This window comes from Symsagittifera roscoffensis, chromosome 1 (genome assembly GCF_963678635.1).
Source record: "Symsagittifera roscoffensis chromosome 1, txSymRosc1.1, whole genome shotgun sequence".
In the NCBI taxonomy this organism is placed as follows: Eukaryota; Metazoa; Xenacoelomorpha; order Acoela; family Convolutidae; genus Symsagittifera; species Symsagittifera roscoffensis.
In genome coordinates, this window is record NC_087062.1 from 15440254 (window position 1) to 15464324 (window position 24071).

At 34.1% G+C, this 24071-nt stretch overlaps 2 protein-coding genes across 4 annotated transcripts in view; both read right to left on the bottom strand.

The window, feature by feature from the left end:
* Window positions 1–24071, bottom strand: part of LOC134849099 (coiled-coil domain-containing protein 181-like) — a 479610-nt gene that overhangs the window by 125929 nt on the left and 329610 nt on the right. The window lies entirely within an intron of this gene.
* LOC134856911 (neurocalcin-like) lies at window positions 152–18792 on the bottom strand. Its single transcript, XM_063873202.1, has 3 exons — window positions 18697–18792; window positions 12641–12786; window positions 152–394 (listed from the first exon to the last, which is right to left on the bottom strand). The coding sequence occupies exons 2-3, from the start codon at window positions 12761–12763 to the stop codon at window positions 191–193; spliced, it is 327 nt and encodes a 108-aa protein (XP_063729272.1). The 5' UTR covers window positions 12764–12786; window positions 18697–18792; the 3' UTR covers window positions 152–190.

Here is a 24071-nt window from a genome sequence, read left to right on the forward strand (position 1 = left end):
CCGCTAAGTGGTCAGTTATCATTTCATTTAAGCAAAATATACTCATGAGCTCAGAAAACAAAAAATATTAGAATTGAGAGAAATATTTTCAAAAACAACTAGAAACAAACACTAAACTTCTGAATCGTTTTTTTTTTGTAAATTTGGGACAAGTAAATGAAAGTTCACAGTTTTCCACGTGGCAATTAAATCACCGCCTGAATCCAAGTTTGTCATCCAGTAGCATCTTCGCAATGACCGGGTCATTTTTAATACCCTCTGCGAACTCCATGTAAGTCAAGTATCCCTTTCTCTGTTTGTCCATCTGGCGGAATATCCTCTTTGTCCTAATCGAGGGATTCAATTCATCTTCTGCAGCTCCGATCATTATAGTTCCCACAAGCGCCAGCATAGCCTAAAAAACCTTTGCGAAACGTTGATATACCGTGAGCTTACCAGTTGAATTTCTCGAGCTCACAACTCCGCCAAAATTAATGTCTGACGAAAAATGAAAAAAATTGTACTTTTGAGCCGCTGTTTGCAACTTTTGATACGAAACCCAGCTTATTATTGCTAATTTACACAGTAAAAATTTGACGCGTGTTTTCCTAAATTAAAAGATACATATTGCGAGACCACTTAAAATGCTGGGTGAAAGTGCTTGCTTATTATTTGCGCCCTGATTAGAACATTTTTATGGCTTCAAAACAATATATATTTTTGAACATAGCCAAATGACAGTTGGAAAAGAGTAATGAACGCAAGGAAACTGAAACAAAAAAAATGACTTATTTTTTTTAATTTTCAGTTTTTGAATTCTAAGAAAAAAACAGATGGCCTTAAAGCTCTTTGAATTTGTAGAACAATTTAAGATGGACACTTTTTTCTTAAAATTAACCAAATTTGAAAAAACTGGATCAATAGGCAAACTTTTTTATTTCACTGAGATATCTGATAACTAATTTCCATTTTCGAAATTAGAAGTCAATCACGTTTTTGTGGCTTTTACATTTTTGCTAATCGATGGTGGAGTTTGCCTTCCTTTTAACAATGGAAATGCTCTGAATTTAAAAAGAAATCACAAGTCAAACCGCGAGAAATCAAAATTGAGCGTGAACGGAAAACGGAAAAAAAATTTAGAATTTTTTCATGAAAAAAAAACAAAAAAAACTTCAAACGGAAAAAATTTTAGACTTTTTTCCTGAAAAAAAAAACAAAAAAAATCAGCATGACCTCTATAAGAGTCTTCACTACGTCCATTAATCTTAAAAAGTTTTGCTCTACATTTAGTCTTACAAAGTTACAACACATCGTGACCAGCCAATTTTTTTCTTTGTAGGAATATTCGGCCCTTCCTTAAATCCGCCTCTGAAAGTTTATATAATTATCTGTAATATTTATCCAAATGCTTGAACTGTTTAGCAACTGAGTTATGTTTAACTTACTGTACTCATAGAGTAATTTCAGATGAGGTACATCATCTGCTCGTCAAGCTATCTTATTTTCGGCCGGATAGATGCGTGCAACTTCTTAGTCTAATACCAATCTTAATGTTACTCTTATATCTCCTAGTCTCAATAGATCTAGTGTACACCAGTTTGCGCGAGTTAGTTCCAGAATGAGAACAACTGTATTCTAAGTTTAATTCAAATTGTTCTGGTGTTGAAACTACAAGTAGTTTCAACACTTTACAAATAAATAGGTTGTTAGTTTGATGGATGGTATATGATTGGTTAGTACTTCATATTTTATATAGATAAAATATCATAATAATAACCAATGATAAATACTAGTTTAGATCTGGTTCCACCCATCCAGGGTTTAGAGAGTTTTAGTTTTTCAATGTTTCCTATTGTAGCGGAGGATGGATGATGGTATTCTTTTGAGAAGTTGCGAGCATCTTCTTTATTCCGATTTGGAAGAAGGATCGGTATCGGTAGCTCCAGGAAGCTGGAATCGTGGATAAGGAAATGTTCTTAAACAAATGTTGTTGATCGCGATCGTTTTGGGAGATCGTATCATGATTACTGATTGGTTGTGATGAAAGCTGATCTGGTTTATAGGAACGTTGCTATTCTCAATCTCGTCCGGGAACGGCAGCTAATTCGAATTTGGATGCAGTGCCTGGTGACTTGGATCTGTAAGTAAACTTGAACATCGAGACGGTCATTGTTCTGTTGCAAAGGATTCCCTTTTATGCGATGCCAAGTAGTACTCTAAATCCATTGAGTGTAGTGACTGCAGGCAGCATGTCAGGTGGGTTTTGCCTTTCCGTAGTTGGAGTGTGATTGGGTTGTCAAAATCGTTGCTGCTCGTCTTTGGGCTGTATGTAATCTATATACTGCATTATATCATTTACATGTACAAATCTTTGTTAATATTGTTTTTTAATTATGATCTTGCATTAGTTTTTATCGCAAAAGCGTAACTATTTAGTTCGGTTCTTTTTAAGAGCTACTCACACTTGAGTAACTCTCGTCAAAAATAGCGTCGTGGGTGTCACAAAGCGTAGATGTAGCACGGTAGATGAGGCCGGCCATAGAGCATGCTCAGGACGTCCTCTTCTGGTGGGTTAGGCCAGAAGTGAGGGTATAATCTCGTGCTTTCTTTGGACGGTCCTGTGTTAGTTCAAACATTTCATGCTATTTGTTTTAGTAGTGTTTTCTTTTTTTTTGTCTTAATTTTGTCTTTTTCTCAAAAATCAATTTGTTTTATTTTGAGTTTGTATTTCGACTTTTTGGTGTTTTGTTTTTTTTGTGTTCAGACTTGAAAGTAGTCTTCAAAAGAATAATTTATCCAGTTCTAAGCTGGTGTTAATCCAGTTTGGGTACCGTGGTTTTTCCTTACTTAGTCATGCTCTTAGGTTGTGGCTTGCGGTGTTTAGTAAACTTGAATTGGATTTTTATATAACTCCCTTCCAACTGGGTTAAAGGAAAGTTTGAAACGTGTTAAAACTTGGTAGAGTTGTTTTCAGTGAAAGTTGAAACTTAACTTCATTATTTTAAACAATTTTTTGTGGGCGAGCAATGCGAATTTGGATAAAATTTGTGGGCGAGAGATTATAAAGAAGCGTCTTGAAAGAGGTTACTACTGCTTTCTGCATTTTATGAACAATATTTATCAATTTACCATTTAAAAAAAAAAAATTTTACTGCTTGATTTGGGGTTGAAATTATTAAATTATTTTCAATTGTAAGAAGATTTACTGCTATGGGGAAAAAAAGTATATGTTAATTTACTGCTTTGCACGGGAGAATTTTATTGCTTCAATTATTGTTGTTTAATAGAAATTATTGATCTGATAAAGAGTTTCTGTTTTTTATTTTGCTTTTAGTTTTGTAGATGATTGATGATTGTGCCTATGAAGAAAAAGAGAGAACAATGAACAAGAATGGTTAGTGTTGTTTAAATTTATTAGTAAAAGGTTGAATTCTTTTTACCTAATTGTCTGTGAAGAATCCATAGGGAAAAACATCGTGGATGATATCAGAAGATGTTAGTAGTTTGGCTAACAAACGAATGATGTGTTTAGTTTGCGAAAGTGGCCAAAGCAATTCAGGTGCTTTAATGATGTTATGTTCTTCAGTGTTAGCTGATTGTTCATACGGTGTGTTTTGAATAAGGTTTCATAATTTGTGATTATAGCGAGTGTTATATATGAAGTCTAGGATTGGGACTTCAACGGGCTGAAGGAATTCATGAGGGACAATTAGTGGGCGGGATTTATCTACATTTAGGAGTTTGTTTAGTGGGCAGAAGATATATATCTGGGTGATGGGATCGTATTTTCTGAGGGTGCCTTGTAAGTAAGTGTCTTTAATACAATAGGTGAAGTTAAGAAAAAATGGTGATGTTTATATAGAGTTAATGTATTGAAATCTATGGTGAGGTTGTCGTGCTGGTGTATTGAGAGTGTAATGACTTTGAATGAGCTTGTAATAAGTGTACGTGCGTGTTTGTTTAGTTCGTAACATGACTTCGTGTGAACAGTGCAATTCACGTTCTTTGGGTGTGAGGAAATGAAAAGTTAGTGAAAAGTGGTTAAATTTGTTAAAGTATGAATCATAAGCATGAATATTACGTAGTGCTGCAGAGATGACATTGTCGAAATTTTTTATTTAAGATATTGAGAGTGAAGGTGTTTGAGATCTCGATGAAAATTTTTTCGGTTAATTGGGGATTAGCAAAAAAGTCGTTGTTAAGACAAATGTCTTCATTTGGTCGGATGATGTTATGATCTTAATAATCGATGGAGTGTTCATTAGCTTTAGGTGCAGTGAATTTGGTTAGTGATTGTCTGTATCTTATTTGCGTGAACTGGTTTGGGGTAAGTGCTGTTGTTGGAAGGTAGAGTTGAGTGCTGCATACTTCATTATCATAAGGGTGTTAAATAGTGGTAATTATAAAGGATTAGTAAAGTGGTAATGAGATGTCCATGAAAGTGTGGGGTATAATACATGCTCGTTTACACAATGGGGTTTTTCATCATTGGGGTCGGAATGAAAGTACATGACATATTTGTAGGAATTCTTTCGTATTAGTGTGAAGTGGATGATTGACAATTGTGGTGGATGTTCCTGGGTTAGATTGGAATGGGGTATTTGGAAATTTTCTTTTGAAGGTTCGGTAAGCGCGGTTGGTACTAGAGGATGGGGTTGATGGAGAAGTGGGGTTTTGGGAGGGTGTAGACGTTGAAGAGGGGGTTGGGGTTGATAGGTTGGATGATGTTAAAGATCGTGAGAGTTGGTGAATAGTTAGTGTTTGAGGGTGTTATAATCGTTGTTGTAGTGTTATGAGGTTATCAAGTTCATGTGATATTTGTGTGTGATCTTCGTCGTTGTTATCGGATGGTTTGCTGGTTAGAGGGGATTATATGGGTGTAACATATGAAATGGGAGAGGGAGGGGAAAGGGGTTCATTTTTGACTTGGGAATGAATAGGTTGAAAGGGAGGTTGGGAAAATGTAGGTGGACTGGGTTCAGAGTTGGCAAATTTGTCGGCTGTTTCGATATCGGAGTTGTTGAATTGGGAGATAGTGTTATATACTGTTGTGTTGGAATTAGTATCTGATTCTATGCTGGGTGAAATGTTATGATGATGATTGAGGTGGGGGGAAAACCAAAAAGTGGGACGATGGGGAAGTTGTCCTGAAGGTTGGCTGGGTGGAAAATTGATCGATGGAGGGATCCAATTTGGCGGCTCATCGTGGGCTAAAAACATGGTTACTCTGAGAACCAAAAGTAGTGGTGTGTGGTTGTTCTATATTTTGTTCATTTGTGTCGTCTATGTTGGGTTGTTGGTTATTATGTGTTGGATTGGGCTTTGTGGATAACTAGATCTCGAAGTTATGAGGTCTGATAGGGCAATGTTTCTAAAATTTTTTGGTACTAAGGATACGGGGTGGTCATGGATAAGATTTTGTAATTGAGTTGCTGTGGGCGTTATATTTGTATTGTTTCATGATTCGTCATACGTGTTCGGTGTTTTTGATAACTCGGTATTGTATTCTTTGATTTGAGCGTCTATTGATTGATGTTGAAAATATTTTATTGATTGATGTTGAAAATATTCCAAAAATTTTATTGATCGATGTTGAAAATATTCCAAAAATCCGAAAAGAATGCATGCTACGCTTGCTGGTTTATTTACATGTGTGTGTGTGTTGCGCATGTATTGTAGATTTCTTTTAAGAGAGAGAAAAGAAATCCAAGAAAATTAAACCTTGCGTATAATATAGTCAATCTTTCTAAGTTGTAGTAAGGCCATCCTAGAAAGGCAAGAAGTTCGTCTTTCAAAATTATAAAACTAAAAATTATTTTTGAAGATATATCTTGTGGACTGTATTTTTCGCCATTTAAGCGAATGTAATTTTTTTTTATATCTGTAAAATATTAAGACAATTCATGAAAGATTCTACTTAATGTGAAATCTAATTTCATGTCTAAGTGTATGTCGTAGTGGATTACGCCAAAACGAGTGTTGTTCATGAGTGATAGTTCTTGTAAACGTGTACTGTCTTTGTCTTGTGGTTTTAATTTTCTTCCTGTATTTCTTGTATCCGATACTTCCTGTATTTTTTTTGAAAATTTCCGAGACATATGAGTTTTCGTCAGTGTATTAGCAAGATGTAGCCATTGCATGTATATTTAATTTTCCTGTATTCATGTCGAAACCCTCTTGGTATTCGACAAGAATTTCTGAATATTGTATTTTGTAAAGTGGTTTGTTGTATTTATATGCAAGTTCTGTTTCTGGGTATATTTGGAAACGTGTCAATTTATTCTCTGTAGTATGGATGTTTCTGAAATTATAATTATTATGTCTAATTTGGAGTTTACATCTTCAAACAGGATTGATTCAATAAAATATTTTTGATGAAATTTTATCGTTCTAGCGTGTATTTTTGCTATTTGAAATGTGGTACAGGTGTCTTCGGGGAACCAAACGATTGTTGCTTGTGTGCGGGTAGTAGGATTGCAATATCCTTGGTCGTTTTTGCAAGGGAGTCTGAATCCTTGATAAATTATAGTGTCATCTTTTATATCACGCGTTTGTTGTACTTTTTCAAGTTGTATTTTCTAATCAAAAAACATTATTTCTGGGTATCCTTTATTTTTTGTATCTGCTTTACAATTTGAGGGATTGTTTATTCCAATGTGTGGTATTTAATTTTTATCGTGGAGATCGTAATCTGATCTCCCATGTGCTCCGTGAAATGAAAATTTGTTATCTAGTCTTATGTGACCTTGGTGTTTTTCAAGTTCAACTTGATGTGCTGAGTCTGGAAAAATCTGAAAAATACTAGTTTTCTGTTTTTGCCTTTACTTGTTGTGATTTTAATCTTTCAAGTTCGTTTTTGCAATCGTCAGGGCTGAGGTGCAATAGTCTCTTGATGTTACTTTGGTAGAAAGATTCATGGTCTAATCTGTTTTTATTTCCGTTTGAAAATTGTGAACAGGGTACTTTCTTTTCAGAAAATGTTGCTGTGAATTTATATCATGTTAGTTTTGTAGCTCTGGCTTTTGAGGAAAGTGTTGTTATCACATTTGTTGTTTCGATTGATTGTGGTTCGGATTCACATTGAGTGACTTGGTTTATTGCATATTTGTGTGATGTTTTTTGGTCACTTTCTCCACAGTCATTGTGTGTAACTAGTAAATCCTGGGGTCCTGTTCGGGGTGAAGGATTGCTGGGGTCACACTCTGAAAAATTGAAAAAAAGAGTTTGAAAAATTAGTATCTTTAAAAGATACATGTGTACGATAGTCCTGAATATGGGTTATAAAAGGTGATATATTCTATTGTCTTTTTTGTGTATCTATCGTTTTTGTAGATTACTTCTGTGGTTATAAGCAGGGGAGGTAAAGATTGAGCTGTTATATTTGGAGGGGTTAGGGGCAAGGGATGATGAACTATATTATTTAGTTTTACTGTGATTTCATATTTTAGTGTCAAGTTGTCTTGTCTAAGCATTTGTACATTTTGGTCTTGAATAGCTTTGTGAATTTCCTGTCGATATTCTAATCTATTCAAGGCCCAGTTGTGTAATCTGTGACTTTCGTGATGTTGTCCAAATAATAGAGGGGGTGCTACGAAGGTATTCCAAACTAATCATAGTTGTATGTTATTTGTTTAATTTTCTCTATATCTGGCGTCGAGATTTATAGGAAAATTTGGAAGAATTGGTGTTTGTGAAATTGAGTTAAAAAGAAGTGTTGAGGGAAGTGAAAGAGTTTCAAGTAGTGACAAAGATGTATCAGATGAAACGTCTATTGGATCATTTAATGAATTTGGTTCGCCTCTTCATTTGGTCGGATGATGTTATGATCGTAATAATCGATGGAGTAATCATTAGCTTTAGGTGCAGTGAATGTGGTTAGTAATTGTCTGTATCCTATTTACGTGAACTGGTTTGTGGTTGATGCTGCTGTTACAAAGTAGAATTGGGTGCTGCATTTTTCATTATCATAAGGGGTGTTAAATAGTGGTATTGATAATGGATTAGTAAAGTGGTAATGAGATGTCCAAAGAAAGTGTGGCGTATAATACATGCTCGTTTACATAATTGGGTTTTTCATCATTGGGGTCGGAATGAAAGTAGATGACATATTTGTAGGAATTCTTTCGTATTAGTGTGAAGTGGATGATTGACAAATGTGGTGGATGTTCCTGGGTTAGATGGGAATGGGGTATTTGGAAATTTTCTTTTGAAGGTTCGGTAAGCGCGGTTGGTACTAGAGGATGGGGTTGATGGGGAAGTTGGGTTTTGCGATGGTGTAAACGTTGAAGAGGGGGTTGGGGTTGATGGGTTGGATGATGTTAAATATCGTGAGATTTGGTGAATAGATAGTAATTGAGGGTGTTGTAATCGTTTTTGTAGGGTTATGAAGTTATCAAGTTCATGTGATATTTGTGTGTGATCTTCGTCTTGTTATCGGATGGTTTGCTGGTTAGAGGGGATTATATGGGTATAACATATGAAATGGTAGAGGGAGGGGAAAGGGGTTCAATTCTGACTTGAGAATGAATAGGTTGAAAGGGAGGTTGGGAAAATGTAGGTGGACTGGGTTCAGAGTTGGCAAATTCGTCGGGTGTTTCGATATCGTAGTTGTTGAATTGGGAGATAGTCTTATATACTGTTGTGTTGGAATTAGTATCTGATTCTATGCTGGGTGAAATGTTATGATGATGATTGAGGTTGTGGGAAAACAAAAAGTGGGATGATGGGGAAGTTGTCCTGAAGGTTGGCTGGGTGGGAAATTGATCGATGGAGGGATCCAATTTGGCGGCTCATCGTGGGCTAAAAGGATGGTTGTTCTGAGAACAAAAATTAGTGGTGTGTGAGTGTTCTATATTTTGTTCAATTGTGTCGTCTATGTTGAGCTGTTGGTTATTATGTGTTGGATTGGGCTTTGTGGATAACTAGATCTCGAAGTTATGAGTTCTGATAGGGCAATGTTTCTAAAAATTTTTGGTACTAATGATTAGGGGTGGTTATGGTTAAGATTTTGTAATTGAGTTGCTGTGGGCGTTTTTTTGTATTGTTTTGTGATTCGTCATACGTGTTTGGTGTTTTTGATAACTCGGTATTGTATTATTTTTATTGAGCGTCTAAAAGAATTTCATTGATTGATGTTGAAAATTTTCCAAAAATCCTGCGAAAAGAATGCGTGCTACGCTTGCTTGTTTATTTCTCTTGTGTGTGTGTGTGTTGCGCATGTATTGTAGATTTCTTTTAAGAGAGAGAAAAGAAATCCAAGAAAATTAAACCTTGCGTATAATATAGTCAATTTTTCTAAGATGTTGTAAGGCCATCCTAGAAAGGCAAGAAGTTCGTTTTTCAAAATTACAAAACTAAAAATAATTTTTGGTGATATATCTTTTGGTCTGTATTTTTCGGAATTTAAGTAAATGTAATCTTTTATATCTTTAGTCTTGTGCGAATGTGTCTGAAAAGTCTGCTGTTTCTGCAAGTTTGCTTAGGTTTTGATCAATGGATTGTCGTTGTATTGTGTCCTTTTTTGTGAGGAATTCTTGAAATTGTTGTGTTCGAATGTGATGATGGATGTCTGATTTAGATTATATGCCGATTGATTGTAAATAAATATTGGGATTGCGGGCAATATCTCTTATGCTTTCTGGTGAAAATTTTTTGAGTGGTTTCATGAGTGTAGGGTATGGTGTGAGAAGATATTATTTATCTTCGTCAGGGATTGATTGTACTACATTATGGCTGTTATTTGATCCACATGGGAGTGTTGTATCCCAAAAATAATTTCTGCGGGAGAGTGTATCAACAAAATATACTTTATTTTTGTAGAATATTGGGATTTTTTAAAGCATCTTTTATCTTCAAAAACATATAAAGGTGGTTTTTTTTAATACAAGTATAATACCATAATATATTTCCTTCGTAGTCAACAAAATTGATCTGTTTCCTGACAATAAATATCCCACATAAGTGATTCTTAGTACTGCTGGTGCAAGTGATTGTAAAATTTGTGTGCGTTCAAGTTCGCATAATTGATGGAGTGATTCAAGTTCTGTCAAAGACATTTCTTGAAAGATTCTACTTATTGTGTAATCTAATTTCATGTCTAAGTGTATGTCATAGTGGATTACGCCAAAACGAGTGTTGTTCATGAGTGATAGTTCTTGTAAACGTGGACTGTCTTTGTCTTGTGGTTTTAATTTTCTTCCTGTATTTCCTGTATCCGATTCTTCCTGTTTTTTTTTGAAATTTTACCGAGACATTTGAGTTCTCGTCAGTGTATGAGCGAGATGTAGCCATTGGATGTAAATTTAATTTTCCTGTATTCAGGTCGAAACCGTCTTCGTATTCGACAAGAATTTCTGAAAACTATGTTCTGTAAAGTGCTTTGTTGTATTTATATGCAAGTTCTGTTTCTGGGTATATTTGGAAACGTGTCAACTTATTCTCTGTAGTATGGATGTTTCTGAAATTATAATTACTATGTCTAATTTGGAGTTTACATCTTCAAACAGGATTGATTCAATAAAAAATTTTTAATGAAATTTTATCGTTCCAGCGTGTATTTTGCTACATGAAATGTGGTACAGGTGTCTTCGGGGAACCAAATGATCGTTGCTTGTGTGCGGGTAGTAGGATTGCAAAATCCTTGGTCGTTTTTGCAAGGGAGTCTGAATCCTTGATAAATTATAGTGTCATCTTTTATATCACGTGTTTGTTGTACTTTTTCAAGTTGTATTTTCCAATCAAAAAACATTATTTCTTGGTATCCTTTATTTTTTGTATCTGCTTTACAATTTGAGGGATTGTTTATTCCAATGTGTAGTATTTAATTTTTATCGTGGAGATCGTAATATGATCTCCCATGTGCTCCGTGAAATGAAAATTTGTTATCTAGTCTTAAGTGACCTTGGTGTTTTTCAAGTTCAACTTGATGTGCTGAGTCTGGAAAAATCTGAAAAATGCTAGTTTTCTGTTTTTGCCTTTACTTGTTGTGATTTTTAATCTTTCAAGTTCGTTTTTGCAATCTTCAGAGCTGAGGTGCAATAGTCTTTTGATGTTACTTTGGTAGAAAGATTCATGGTCTAATCTGTTTTTACTTCCATTTGAAAATTGTGAACAGTGTATTTTCTTTTCGAAAAACTTTGCTGTGAATTTATATCCTGTTAGTGTTGTAGCTCTGTTTTTTGAGTAAAGAGTTGCTATCATATTTTTTGTTTCGATTGATTGTGGTTCGGATTCACATTGAATGACTTGGTTTATTGCATATTTGTGTAATGTTTTTTGTTCAATTTCTTCACAGTCATAGTGTGTGACTAGTAAATCCTGGGGTCCTATTCGGGGTGAAGGATTGTTTGGGTCAGGTTCTGAAAAATTGGAAAAAAAAGAAAAATTAGTATCTTCAAAAGATACATGTGTACGATAGTCCTGAATATGGGTTATAAAAGGTGATATATTCTATTGCCTTTTTTGTGTATCTATCGTTTTTGTATATTACTTCTGTGTTATAAGCGGGGGAGGTAAAAGTTGAGCTGTTATTTTTGGAGGGGTTAGGGGCAAGGGATGATGAACTATATATTTTTAGTTTTACTGTGATTTCAAATTTTAGTGTCAAGTTGTCTTGTCAAATATTTGTACATTATGGTCTTGAATATCTTTGTGAATGCCCTGTCGATATTCTAATCTATTCAATGCCCAGTTGTGTAATCTGTGTTTTCCGTGATTATTTCCAAATAATGGAGGGGGTGCTACGAATATATTCAAAATCTAATCGTAGTTGTATGTTATTAGTTGAATTTTCTCTATATCTGGCGTCGAGATTTTTAGGAAAATTTGGAGGAATTGGTGTTTGTGAAATTGAGTTAAGAAAGGTGTCGAGGGAAGTGAAAGAATTTCAAGTAGTGACAAAGATGGGTCAGATGAAACGTCTATTGGATCATTTATTAAATTTGGTTCGCCTTGAGTGAAAGCTTGTGTCATCCAAAATGGGAGATGTTCTGTAATGGTTGGGGGGGTTAAAAGAGTTTTCTCTGATTTGTTCATATGTAGGGGTTGAACCTAAACAATCTGAGGTACTGTTCGATGTGTTTTGTTGTAGTGGAGTCTGTGGGGTACTTTGAATTGTACTGCTAGAAACGTTTATAGGAGTCATTGTAGGTGAATGAGATATGCTGAATTGAACTCTGGGGTTTTGCAAACTTCTATTGCGTCTTGAATGAATAACTTGTCTGTTCATTTCGGTCGTACCAGATGAGTTATGTATGATTTACTATACTTATAGAGTAATTTCAGATAAGGTACACCGTCTGCTCGTCACGCTATCTTATTTTCGGCCGAATAGATTCGTGCAACTTCTTAGTCTAATACCAATCTTAATGTTACTCTTATATCTCCTAGTCTCAATAGATCTAGTGTACACCAGTTTGCGCGAGTTAGTTCCAGAATGAGAACAACTGTATTCTAAGTTTAATTCAAATTGTTCTGGTGTTGAAACTACAAGTAGTTTCAACACTTAACAAATAAATAGGTTGTTAGTTTGATGGAATATGATTGGTTAGTACTTAATATTTTATATAGCTAAAATATCATAATAATAACCAATGATAAATACTAGTTTAGATCTGGTTCCACAACCAAGATATTTTTTGTCTTTGGATGGACACTAAATCACCTTGTTGATTTCGGTGAGTTCTTGTTTGGCGAGTTTCTTGTCTCCATCTATGTCGTAGAGTGTGAATGCCATCTGCAGTCTCTCTTCAGGAGTGCCTCTGTGGATAATGTTTACATTCAACATAAACTCCCTGAAGCTGATCTTGTCTGTATAATACAAAAAAAAGATTATAAAAAAAAACATTCACATTTTGTTATCTTATGTGGAGCCGGAACAGTACACAGTGCCCATGGATTTCAAATGGTTATAATGGAGTTCCCAGAAAAAATATCCATGATAATCCATTGCAGATGCAGAATTCAGTCCACGATATTGAATCCAGTTTCATCATAATCGATTATTTTTTTTAAAAAATGATTCGTTATGACAGGGGCGGATCTAGGATTTTCTCGAGGGGGAGGGGGGGTGGATTTTCAAAAAATGTTCGAAATTTTCTCGACCTTTTTTTAGGTCGTTCCAATTGATTTTTTGAGCTCTCCCTAAGCTCCGTTTAGTCCCTGCTTTGGCCAAATTTTCTGCGCCGCAGGCAAAATTTTGAAAAAACAGTCCAATAAATGCGTTTTTAGGCACTTTTTTGAAAAATTTGACCAAAAAAGTGCGTTTTTTCGGCGCGTGCTCCCCCTCAAAATTAGTATATATTGGCGCCAAAGGCGCCTTTAGAAAAACTTCAGGGTCGGTTGGCCAAAAATGGATTTCTTAAAAAGTACCAAAGGGGGGACCCTTTGGGTCGGCAGGGGGTCGAATCACCGAGGGGGGGGGGGGGGGGGGCGTCCGCCCCCTGCCCCTCTAAATCCGCTACTGCGTTATGATTCATTGTAATCGAATATAATCCATTATGTTTGGCTCTGAAATGTTTTTGTTAAGATACTCCATTATAATCAGTTTTTTTGAAAAAAAAAATCCGTTATAATCCATTTTATTCGATTATCATCCATTTTTTTAAGAAATCATTTCGATTATTTTGCAGACATATTGCAAATTTTGTATAAAATTATGTCCTATGTCGTAAACAGTTATTATAAGCAAAAAAAGTAGCTGAACCTTCCTCCCCTCCCCCACCCTTCAGTTTACTGTTCCTCAACCCTAACTCCACGCCCAGTTTAGCTTTCATTCCATCCCCCCTCAATTAAATTTTTTAACCTCCTCCATTCAGTTTATCAATCTCACCCGCAACTCTTACCGGAGTTTATCAGTTTACCCAACCCCCTTATTCATCCACCCCCCTCCACTTAAGTTTTTGAGTGGGGGGACGGAAAAAAGAGTTGAAGTTCAACCCTTTAACCCACTTCTCACGTTCAAACATTACCCCCGTCAACCAATAATCCCCCCTGTCAAAAGAAAGTTATATAAATGATAAGCTGCTATGAATTTAGTATCGAAGAAGCAGAAAAAACATAAATATATGAAATCTATATAAAATATGAAATGTACCAAATTATGAAACTTAATACATAACAGCTGCACTAAACAGCAAACAAATTTAAACCTTCAAAAATTTTAATTTTATTAATAAAATTTCTATAATTCCATTGTAATCGACTATTATCTATTATAATGGATTATATTGACCTGAAAATATTAGAATTTTATTTCAATTTTAATGGGCGCTCGGCTCGGTGCGGGTAGATTTGATGGGCTAGCTTTCCAAAAAATTCACACATGAATCTTAATCTTTGGGCTCTAAATTGTATGTCTTTAATGAGTGCCTATATAATCGAAAGTAATAATAAAATCATAACTGCCGTTTGTGCTCGGTTCTCATATCTTTGATTGATTGGGACTCAGTTTTGCCCAAAAATTCATCGGAATAAAATTGTACAATCTGCGACGTTATCAATTTCAAAACTCATTGTTTTTTATAAACCTCATAGTTTTCATAAAAACTTGTTTAGTTCATACAAACGAAAATTTTATGTTTTGATAGGATAATCTCTAATCCACAATTTTTATTATATAGCAGAATGACTGCAAAACATGAGCAATTTTTTCAAAATTTAAAATCGCCAAAAATATATTTTCATTGAAAAAGGTGAGGACAAGGCAGCCTGAAAAAGTATTTAACAAGATAAAAAAATCATGTTCCTCCCAAAAAATTTTTTTCTACAACTTAAACTTCCAAACTGTTTTTTTTTTGAGAACGTTGAGGACGACGTAACCCAAAAAATCTGCATTTACTTTTTTTCAGCAATTAGTTTTCAGTATACAGCAGCAGTTTTCCGTAAAGAGCGGACTAACTAGCGTCCTATTTGTTTTTTCTTGCCGTTAACTCGCCTTCTCATAAAATAGTGAAAAAAAATTCTGCTCAATTAGTGCAAAAATTAAAATAGTGCAAAAAAATTCTGCTCAATTAGTGCAAAAATTAAAATAGTGCAAAAAAAATCTGCGCAAAAAATTTCTGAAAAATTCTACTCAATTTTCTCAAAATTATTGTATTTGCTTCAAAGGAAAATGTAAATGAGACAAATCATGGTCAATTAGCACCCACTGCAAACTATAATGGCCATTCGTTAACATAGTCAATATACAGTTATAAAAAGCAAAGGAACGCAAGTTAACAACTTTCGAAATTCCTAGAAAAAATATTGGCCGTAAAACTCTTGTAATTTTTCGTGATTGAATTTTTGTTGATAAAATCAACTCAAATTGCAAAAAAAAGATCAATAGGTTAAATTTCCGTTTCCCTAGAAAATTTGATTATCAATTTCCATTGTGAAGTTCCATGTTGATCATGTTTTTCGTGACCTTACACTTTTGCTGCTCGACAATGGAGTTTGCCTTCCTTTTCCAAAATGAATTGCATTCCAAATATTTTGACAAGAGACCAAAGTCTGACGTTTTTACAAATACAGTTTCAAACTACTTGCTCTCCGTGAATGTAGCCTATTGTCTAATATATCAGTGAAACTCAGACAAAATGATCTTGAAAGTTGGCAATGAAATTAGGTTCTTCATAAGGAGAGTCTCTTTTACTTGAAACTAAATTACTTAAGAACAAAAAAAATTGAAGTTTAATTTTACTCTCAGATGTCTTTCTATCCAAATTATAACTTGAACCCCTTTGGCAGTGGTTGAACTTGAAACAGAAACCTGGCCGACAAACTTTTATGCAATTCGGGCCCTGCGATACAGTTGAGGCCCTGCATACAATGAGAGCCCTGCGAGAAAACTTGAAATGTACTTCAAGTGGATGGAAACAAAAGGCAGTAATGCAATTATATGCAAGCAAAAAGCAAACTTCTAAACAATTTCGATTTAAAATTTTTCTGGGGAAACTAAATTACTTAAGAACAAAAAAAATAAATTGAATCTTAATTTTGCTCTCGGATCTGTTTCTATCCAAAACATAACTTAAACCCATTTGGCAGTGGTTGAACTTTGAAACAGAAACCTGGCCAACAAACTTTTATGCAATTGAGGCCCTGCATACAATAAGACCCCTGCGATAAAACTTGAAATGTACTTCAAGTGGATGGAAACAAAAGGCAGTAATGCAATTGAATGCAAGCAAACAGTAAACTTCTAAACAATTTCGATTTATTATTTTTCTGGGGAAACTAAATTACTTAAGAACAAAAAACAAGAAATTGAAGTTTATTTTTACTCTCAGATGTCTTTCTATCCAATTTATAACTGGAACCGCTTTGGCAGTGGTTAAACTTTGAAACAGAAACCTGACCATTAAATTTTTATGCAATTAGGGCCCTGCGATACAGTTGAGGCCCTGCATACAATGAGAGCCCTGCGAGAAAACTTGGAATGTACTTCAAAAGGATGGAAACAAAAGGCAGCAATGCAATTTATTGCAAGCAAAAAGCAAACTTCTAAACAATTTCGATTTAATATTTTTATGGGGAAACTAAATTACTTAAGAACAAAAAAAAGGAAATTGAAATTTATTTCTACTCTCAGATGTCTTTCTATCCAAATTATGACTTGAACCCCTTTGGCAGTGGTTGAACTTTGAAACAGAAACCTGGCCAACAAACTTTTATACAATTAGGGCCCTGCGATACAGTTGAGGCCCTGCATACAATGAGAGCAATGCGAGAAAACTTGAAATGTACTTCAAGTGGATGGAAGCAAAAGGCAGTAATGCAATTATATGCAAGCAAAAAGCAAACTTCTAAACAATTTCGATTCAATATTTTTCTGGGGAAACTAAATTACTTAAGAACAAAAAACAAGAAATTGAAGTTTATTTTTACTCTCAGATGTCTTTCTATCCAAATTATAACTGGAACCCCTTTGGCAGTGGTTAAACTTTGAAACAGAAACCTGACCATTAAATTTTTATGCAATTAGGGCCCTGCGGTACAGTTGAGGCCCTGCATACAAGGAGAGCCCTGCGATAAAACTTGGAATGTACTTCAAAAGGATGGAAACAAAAGGCAGTAATGCAATTTAATACAAGCAAACAGTAAACTTCTAAACAATTTCGATTTAATATTTTTCTGGGGAAACTAAATTACTTAAGAACAAAAAAAAAAAAATTGAAATTTAATTTTACTCTCAGATGTGTTTCTATCCAAACTTTAACTTTAACCCCTTTGGCAGTGGTTGAACTTTGAAACAGAAACCTGGCCAACAAACTTTTATGCAATTAGGGCCCTGTGATACAGTTGAGGCCCTGCATACAATAAGAGCCCTGCGAGAAAACTTGAAATGCACTTCAAGTGGATGGAAACAAAAGGCAGTAATGCAAGTTAATGCAAGCAAAAAGCAAACTTGTTAACAATTCCGATCTAATATTTTTCTGGGGTTTTCAAAAAACAAACTGTCGGAAATATCAATTCACTGACAAATTTTCAAAACAGCGAAGATGTTTTTATGCAAAAAACTTACTAAAAAAGCAGAAACTTTCAAAACTCGTCTTTGTCTCAAAAATTGGTCATGTGATCATCTTTGATGATCATATCGAAGGTTTAATATGGCAAAAGTTTACAGAAAAATCCAGATTTTTCCTTCAATAATTTATTTGCACATACAAAAATTAACTTTTGCCCTCTAAATTTAACTTTTAACTGGAAACAGTTTTAACAATTTTCACAATTGGTATAGGCGAAACATTTAAAATTACTTAGAGGAAAAGATCGCAGCTACCCTCAGTGAAAATATAGCTTTTAGTAAGCAGTAAAAGCTTGAAACTAAAAATTGGTAACAAAGCTGAGACCTCTCTGTCGACATAATATTTTTCTGAAATTCAATTAAGCTGCATTCAAAAAATATGAAAAATCGGCAAGTTGAGTGAAAAATAGGCAAAATGAGGAGTAAAAACAGAACTTGCACTTACTTTTGTTCATTAAAGAAATTCCGATTGCTTTCAGCAAAATATTTACACGAATTTATGTGTTCAGCGAAAAATTTACACTAATTTCTGTATTCACTGGTCTGAACTTTACCAGGTATCAAAGCTAACCTTTTGAAAACTTAATGGTATTTCAAACAGTAAATTACACCTGATCAAATAGAAAAACACTGTTTTTAATCTATGTCTGTTAAGTTGATTAACTTTCAAAAGATAATGTTTTCTTGGTTTGTCACTGAAATAAAGCATTAAGTTTTGTACTATGGTTTTTTAAATAGGCATTTTAATTTTGTACGTTTGTATTGCCTTAAGACTTTCTTAAAGTAAAGTTCTAGACTAAAAGTAGAACTCTGTTGCTATATATCAGAGCCAGCCATTGATTTTGTAAATTATCAAAAATGGCTCGTTGAAAATTTGCTCTTGCGTTTTCAATGCCACTCAGTATATAGAGAGTTTTTACAAGCCTGATGGTCAAGTTAGTCATTTATAGGGGTCTAAACTCGTTATAGGTAGTTTTTTTTAATTGATATTGGTTATGTAAAAATTCAAAACGCGAGGTGCCTGAAAACATATTTACATTAGTAGAAAAAGAAGCGCAGTTTCAGTTTCTTACTCTCTGAACAGACTGTTTTCAAAGACGGTTTTTGAGAAAAAATGCTTCGAGCTTGCGCTAAAATTTCAAATCAACCGTCAGAAAATGATCTCAGCTACCCTCAATGAATAAAAAAATATATATAGTTTCACTACTTACCAGTTTTTTAGTCGAGTCAAAAAGCCAGATTTCACCATTTCCAGTTAGTTTTAAAGCTGCGTGAAAATGATGTTAGCAACAACTGGTTGAGAAACGTTTTTACACTAAACGATTCATTTTTTGATGAACATGTGTCTAATACATCAATAACTACTTCAATTTTGCTTATTTGAGAAACAGTTAATTTTCAAAAATTAACTGGAGATAGTGCAACCTGACAGTTTCGACCTCAAAAAATCTGGTAAATCAAAAAAATTATTAAAAATTTTTTGAAATAAAAGATTGCAGAGACTCTTTGCTCCGCTTGAAGCAAAAATGTGGAAGCTCGAATTAGACGCTGTTAAAAAATCCCTGATAGCAGGTTTTTTACTGGGTAAAAGTGCATTTGCGCTTGATTTGTCGACTTCTGTGCCAAAAGTGATCTATATTTTCTAGAAGAAGTTTAAAAAACAGATATGTCAGATAGAGTTCTGAACAAAATTATTGTTCCAATTTTCGATATATGCGAAAAAGTAATTCAGCTTGACTTGTTCTTTTTCTTCAGACAGTTTTCGACTGTTTAACCAAGAATTTTTGACGGAATTTTTTATATCAGCCAAAAAATAGTGTTGACTTGAGAAAATTATTTAATCTGCGACTAATTTTTGCAAAGTAATCATTACGAGGCCCAAAGATGCGCTAGATGAGCGCTCAATTTATTGTGTGTAGTTCTGTGGAATCCAGAGACAAATCTTCAAACTTTAAATTTTGTCGGAGCATTCAAAGAAAACGAAAGAGCAAAAGATGAACAACGAGAGCTTCCTTACTTTTCCGCACTCCGTAAAAAGAGAAAATAATTAAATTATAATTAGCAAAATTATAATTAATTATAAGCGCCAATTTCAGATGTTTGAACTATTTATAATCCAATGTAACGATAACATTTTGGTGTCATTTTAAGAAAATATAATCAATTGCAATTGATTATAATTTTCTGAAAACTCTTATAAATCTTATGATCTATGTTAATAGATTATAATCCTTTTTTCTATCAAATTATTACCTCATAAAAAAATCTATTATAATGAATTATAATTTAGCTAATCTGCATGAAAACACAGTAAATACCAAATTTAATTTAAGTTTAGGCTGTAATGTAAGTACAAAATTACAGTTTGTTTTAGTTCATCAGTTCCCCTAATTAATGCACCTGCAGGTGGGGTGTAGGTAGAATTCACCTTCTGGTGACAAGTGGGTATAGGTAGGATGCAGATACAGGTGACAGGTGGGTGTAAGTGGGATGCACCTTCTGGATTATAATTCAAACAAATTTGAGAAATGTTTTTAATTCTTCGATTATAATAATTTATAATTTTTTTTTTCGCAAGATAGTAGCATTATAATCCATTTTTAATCAATTATAATCAATTCTTCTTGAAATTTATGAAGACTGACAATAAAAATCCTTTACAATCTATTAATTTCTCTTTCTACTGAGTGCGGGTTGGTCTATTTTTTTTCTCATGGTACTTAACATAGCGTGTTGAGAGATGGCATGGAATGAAAATCTCAAAAAGCACTTCAAAATTTTTTTTTTTGGAGTTTTATCTTTTTTTAAAGCAAACACTACTCCATAGACCTTAAAAAGCAAGCAGTCTTGATACGAGTTGTCATTTTTCTAGTAACAAATTTCGACTGACCGTCTCTGTCTGCGTCAAGTACTCTGAACAGGTGTTTTGAGATGGATTCCGGGTCCCCGTGGGGGAACTTTTTCCTGAAGGTGTACATGAAGTCCTTCAGAGACATGTAGCCGCGCGGGAAGTCAATCATGAATCCATCAAACCACGCAATCAATTCTGTTTCAGTTAGGTCAAGTTAACAGGTGTTTCATTTTGAAATTTAAATATTTTTAGCGGGTCCATAAAAAATAATTGGCCTGGCGAGTAAAACGCAATTGACTGGATCATGATCAGAGTTGAAATGTACGAGATTCATTTTTTGATGAACATGTGTCTAATACATCAATAACTACTTCAATTTTGCTTATTTGAGAAACAGTTAATTTTCAAAAATTAACTGGAGATAGTGCAACCTGACAGTTTCGACCTCAAAAAATCTGGTAAATCAAAAAAATTATTAAAAATTTTTTGAAATAAAAGATTGCAGAGACTCTTTGCTCCGCTTGAAGCAAAAATGTGGAAGCTCGAATTAGACGCTGTTAAAAATCCCTGATAGCAGGTTTTTTACTGGGTAAAAGTGCATTTGCGCTTGATTTGTCGACTTCTGTGCCAAAAGTGATCTATATTTTCTAGAAGAAGTTTAAAAAACAGATATGTCAGATAGAGTTCTGAACAAAATTATTGTTCCAATTTTCGATATATGCGAAAAAGTAATTCAGCTTGACTTGTTCTTTTTCTTCAGACAGTTTTCGACTGTTTAACCAAGAATTTTTGACGGAATTTTTTATATCAGCCAAAAAATAGTGTTGGCTTGAGAAAATTATTTAATCTGCGACTAATTTTTGCAAAGTAATCATTACGAGGCCCAAAGATGCGCTAGATGAGCGCTCAATTTATTGTGTGTACTTCTGTGGAATCCAGAGACAAATCTTCAAACTTTAAATTTTGTCGGAGCATTCAAAGAAAACGAAAGAGCAAAAGATGAACAACGAGAGCTTCCTTACTTTTCCGCACTCCGTAAAAAGAGAAAATAATTAAATTATAATAGCAAAATTATAATTAATTATAAGCGCCAATTTCAGATGTTTGAACTATTTATAATCCAATGTAACGATAACATTTTGGTGTCATTTTAAGAAAATATAATCAATTGCAATTGATTATAATTTTCTGAAAACTCTTATAAATCTTATGATCTATGTTAATAGATTATAATCCTTTTTTCTATCAAATTATTACCTCATAAAAAAATCAATTATAATGAATTATAATTTAGCTAATCTGCATGAAAACACAGTAAATACCAAATTTATTTTAAGTTTAGGCTGTAATGTAAGTACAAAATTACAGTTTCTTTTAGTTCATCAGTTCCCCTAATTCATGCACCTGCAGGTGGGATGTAGGTAGAATTCACCTTCTGGTGACAAGTGGGTATAGGTAGGATGCAGATACAGGTGACAGGTGGGTGTAAGTGGGATGCACCTTCTGGATTATAATTCAAACAAATTTGAGAAATGTTTTTAATTCTTCGATTATAATCGATTATAATAAATTATAATTTTTTATTGTTTCGCAAGATAGTAGCATTATAATCCATTTTTAATCAATTATAATCAATTCTTCTTGAAATTTATGAAGACTGACAATAAAAATCCCTTACAATCTATTAATTTCTCTTTCTACTGAGTGCGGGTTGGTCTATTTTTTTTCTCATGGTACTTAACATAGCGTGTTGAGAGATGGCATGGAATGAAAATCTCAAAAAGCACTTCAAAATTTTTTTTTTTGGAGTTTTATCTTTTTTAAAGCAAACACTACTCCATAGACCTTAAAAAGCAAGCAGTCTTGATACGAGTTGTCATTTTTCTAGTAACAAATTTCGACTCACCGTCTCTGTCTGCGTCAAGTACTCTGAACAGGTGTTTTGAGATGGATTCCGGGTCCCCGTGGGGGAACTTTTTCCTGAAGGTGTACATGAAGTCCTTCAGAGACATGTAGCCGCGCGGGAAGTCAATCATGAATCCATCAAACCACGCAATCAATTCTGTTTCAGTTAGGTCAAGTTAACAGGTGTTTCATTTTGAAATTTAAATATTTTTAGCGGGTCCATAAAAAATAATTGGCCTGGCGAGTAAAACGCAATTGACTGGATCATGATCAGAGTTGAAATGTACGAGATTCAATTAAGGTACACAACACATAAACAAAACCAACGCCTCGATATCTATCTTGTATTTGGCCCGTAAAAAAGCTAAAATTATAGTTTGATGTGTTAACTTGCTTCCTTTTTTGTTGTATCTCGTTTCATTCAGGAGATATTGAAGGTCTCTTTGATCAATTTTTCCGTGCGAACTTCCCATTTTCTCTAATTTTTGATACTGAACAGTTGTTTGTAGTGGCTCACCATCTATGGCTTTTCAAGAAAGTCTTTTCACTGGCTTTTACATGTAATTTGTATTTGATTTTATTATCTCATGCATTTCTCTTTTGATGCTTGAATTATGTAATGGGTAAAGTTGTTTATAACAGTGCTTTAAAACCTTTGTACACGACTGTTTCATGAAAGTTGCATCCTAACTTTGTATATGATCAAGAAAAAACAGCATAAGCTCAAATGCTGTTTACCAACCAAAAATCATTTTCGTGATCAAATTTGAAGACAGGATTTTTCACACTATGAATGTTTGCTCTATTTAGAGTTTTAAATTTATCTTTTTATGCAAATTAGGGATTTTTACGCTCGGGAATCCCTTTGCATATTTTGCAGCAACTTTATGCTTCATTTTATTCTAGAATTACAAGCTCAAAATTGAGCACTCCTGTTTTCTCTCATTTATTGGACACTATTCACAGAAAAATAAGCACTAAGCAAAGGTGAAAAGGTGATCACGATTGGCTCACAGAAATTTGCATACTGCTCAAAAAACGAGTATAAAAGCAAAGCTGAAAACTTCCAAAAACACAACGCTCCGTTTTAACAAAAGAGTAACTAACTCAACCCCAACCTTTGGAAGCCAAGGGACAGAAGTTCGGAGTTCAACCTTTCTAACCTCCTACATAATAAAACTTAACTCAATCCTATGTATCTAATCAAAATATTTTGTTTGATAAAAAGTCTAAATAAATGAATACTTTTCTAAAAGTAGAACGGACATCTTATTAACTAGCAGCGCTAGCCCCGCGTATTAGGATAATTATTCAGCTAGTATAATGAATTGATGTGACCAGTGAGGCTTAAATTTATTGGGTAAAATTTTTCGCAATCTCTAAAGAGAGAACGAATTGCCAAAGTAAATTCTCAAGGACAGAGAATTTTTTGTACTTTCTCTAAAAAGAAGAGAAATCTGTCAAGTTCCAAAAAGAAAACGAAATGTCAATTGATATACCAAAACAAGAGAAACTGTTGTCTTTCTCAAGAAAGAGAGATTTCATAAGTTTCAAAGAGGGAACTCAAACTAGAGTAAAAATTTTAAAATTTCTTCTATACTATAGTTTTAACGTCTTTTTTTATTCTACCCTATGCTTTAAACATTTCTCTTAATTTCTGAAAAATTGAAAAAAAAAAGGTGACGTTCGATTCACGCATCCGAATTCGTCCCCTGTGACCTTTTCAGGGAACGATCCATACCAAAGGGCAACTGGTTTTGGAGTTCAGTTCACAGTAAAACAATCTAGGGCAAAGACCCGCCGATGCCGGTATGCTGGCCAACTATTCGT

Coding starts and splice junctions, on each gene's coding strand:
- LOC134856911 (XM_063873202.1), bottom strand. CDS start 12,763: ATGTTGAATGTAAACATTATCCACAGAGGCACTCCTGAAGAGAGACTG. Junction 395..12,640: donor AACTCACCGAAATCAACAAG/GTGATTTAGTGT, acceptor AAGGTTTTTTAG/GCTATGCTGGCGCTTGTGGG.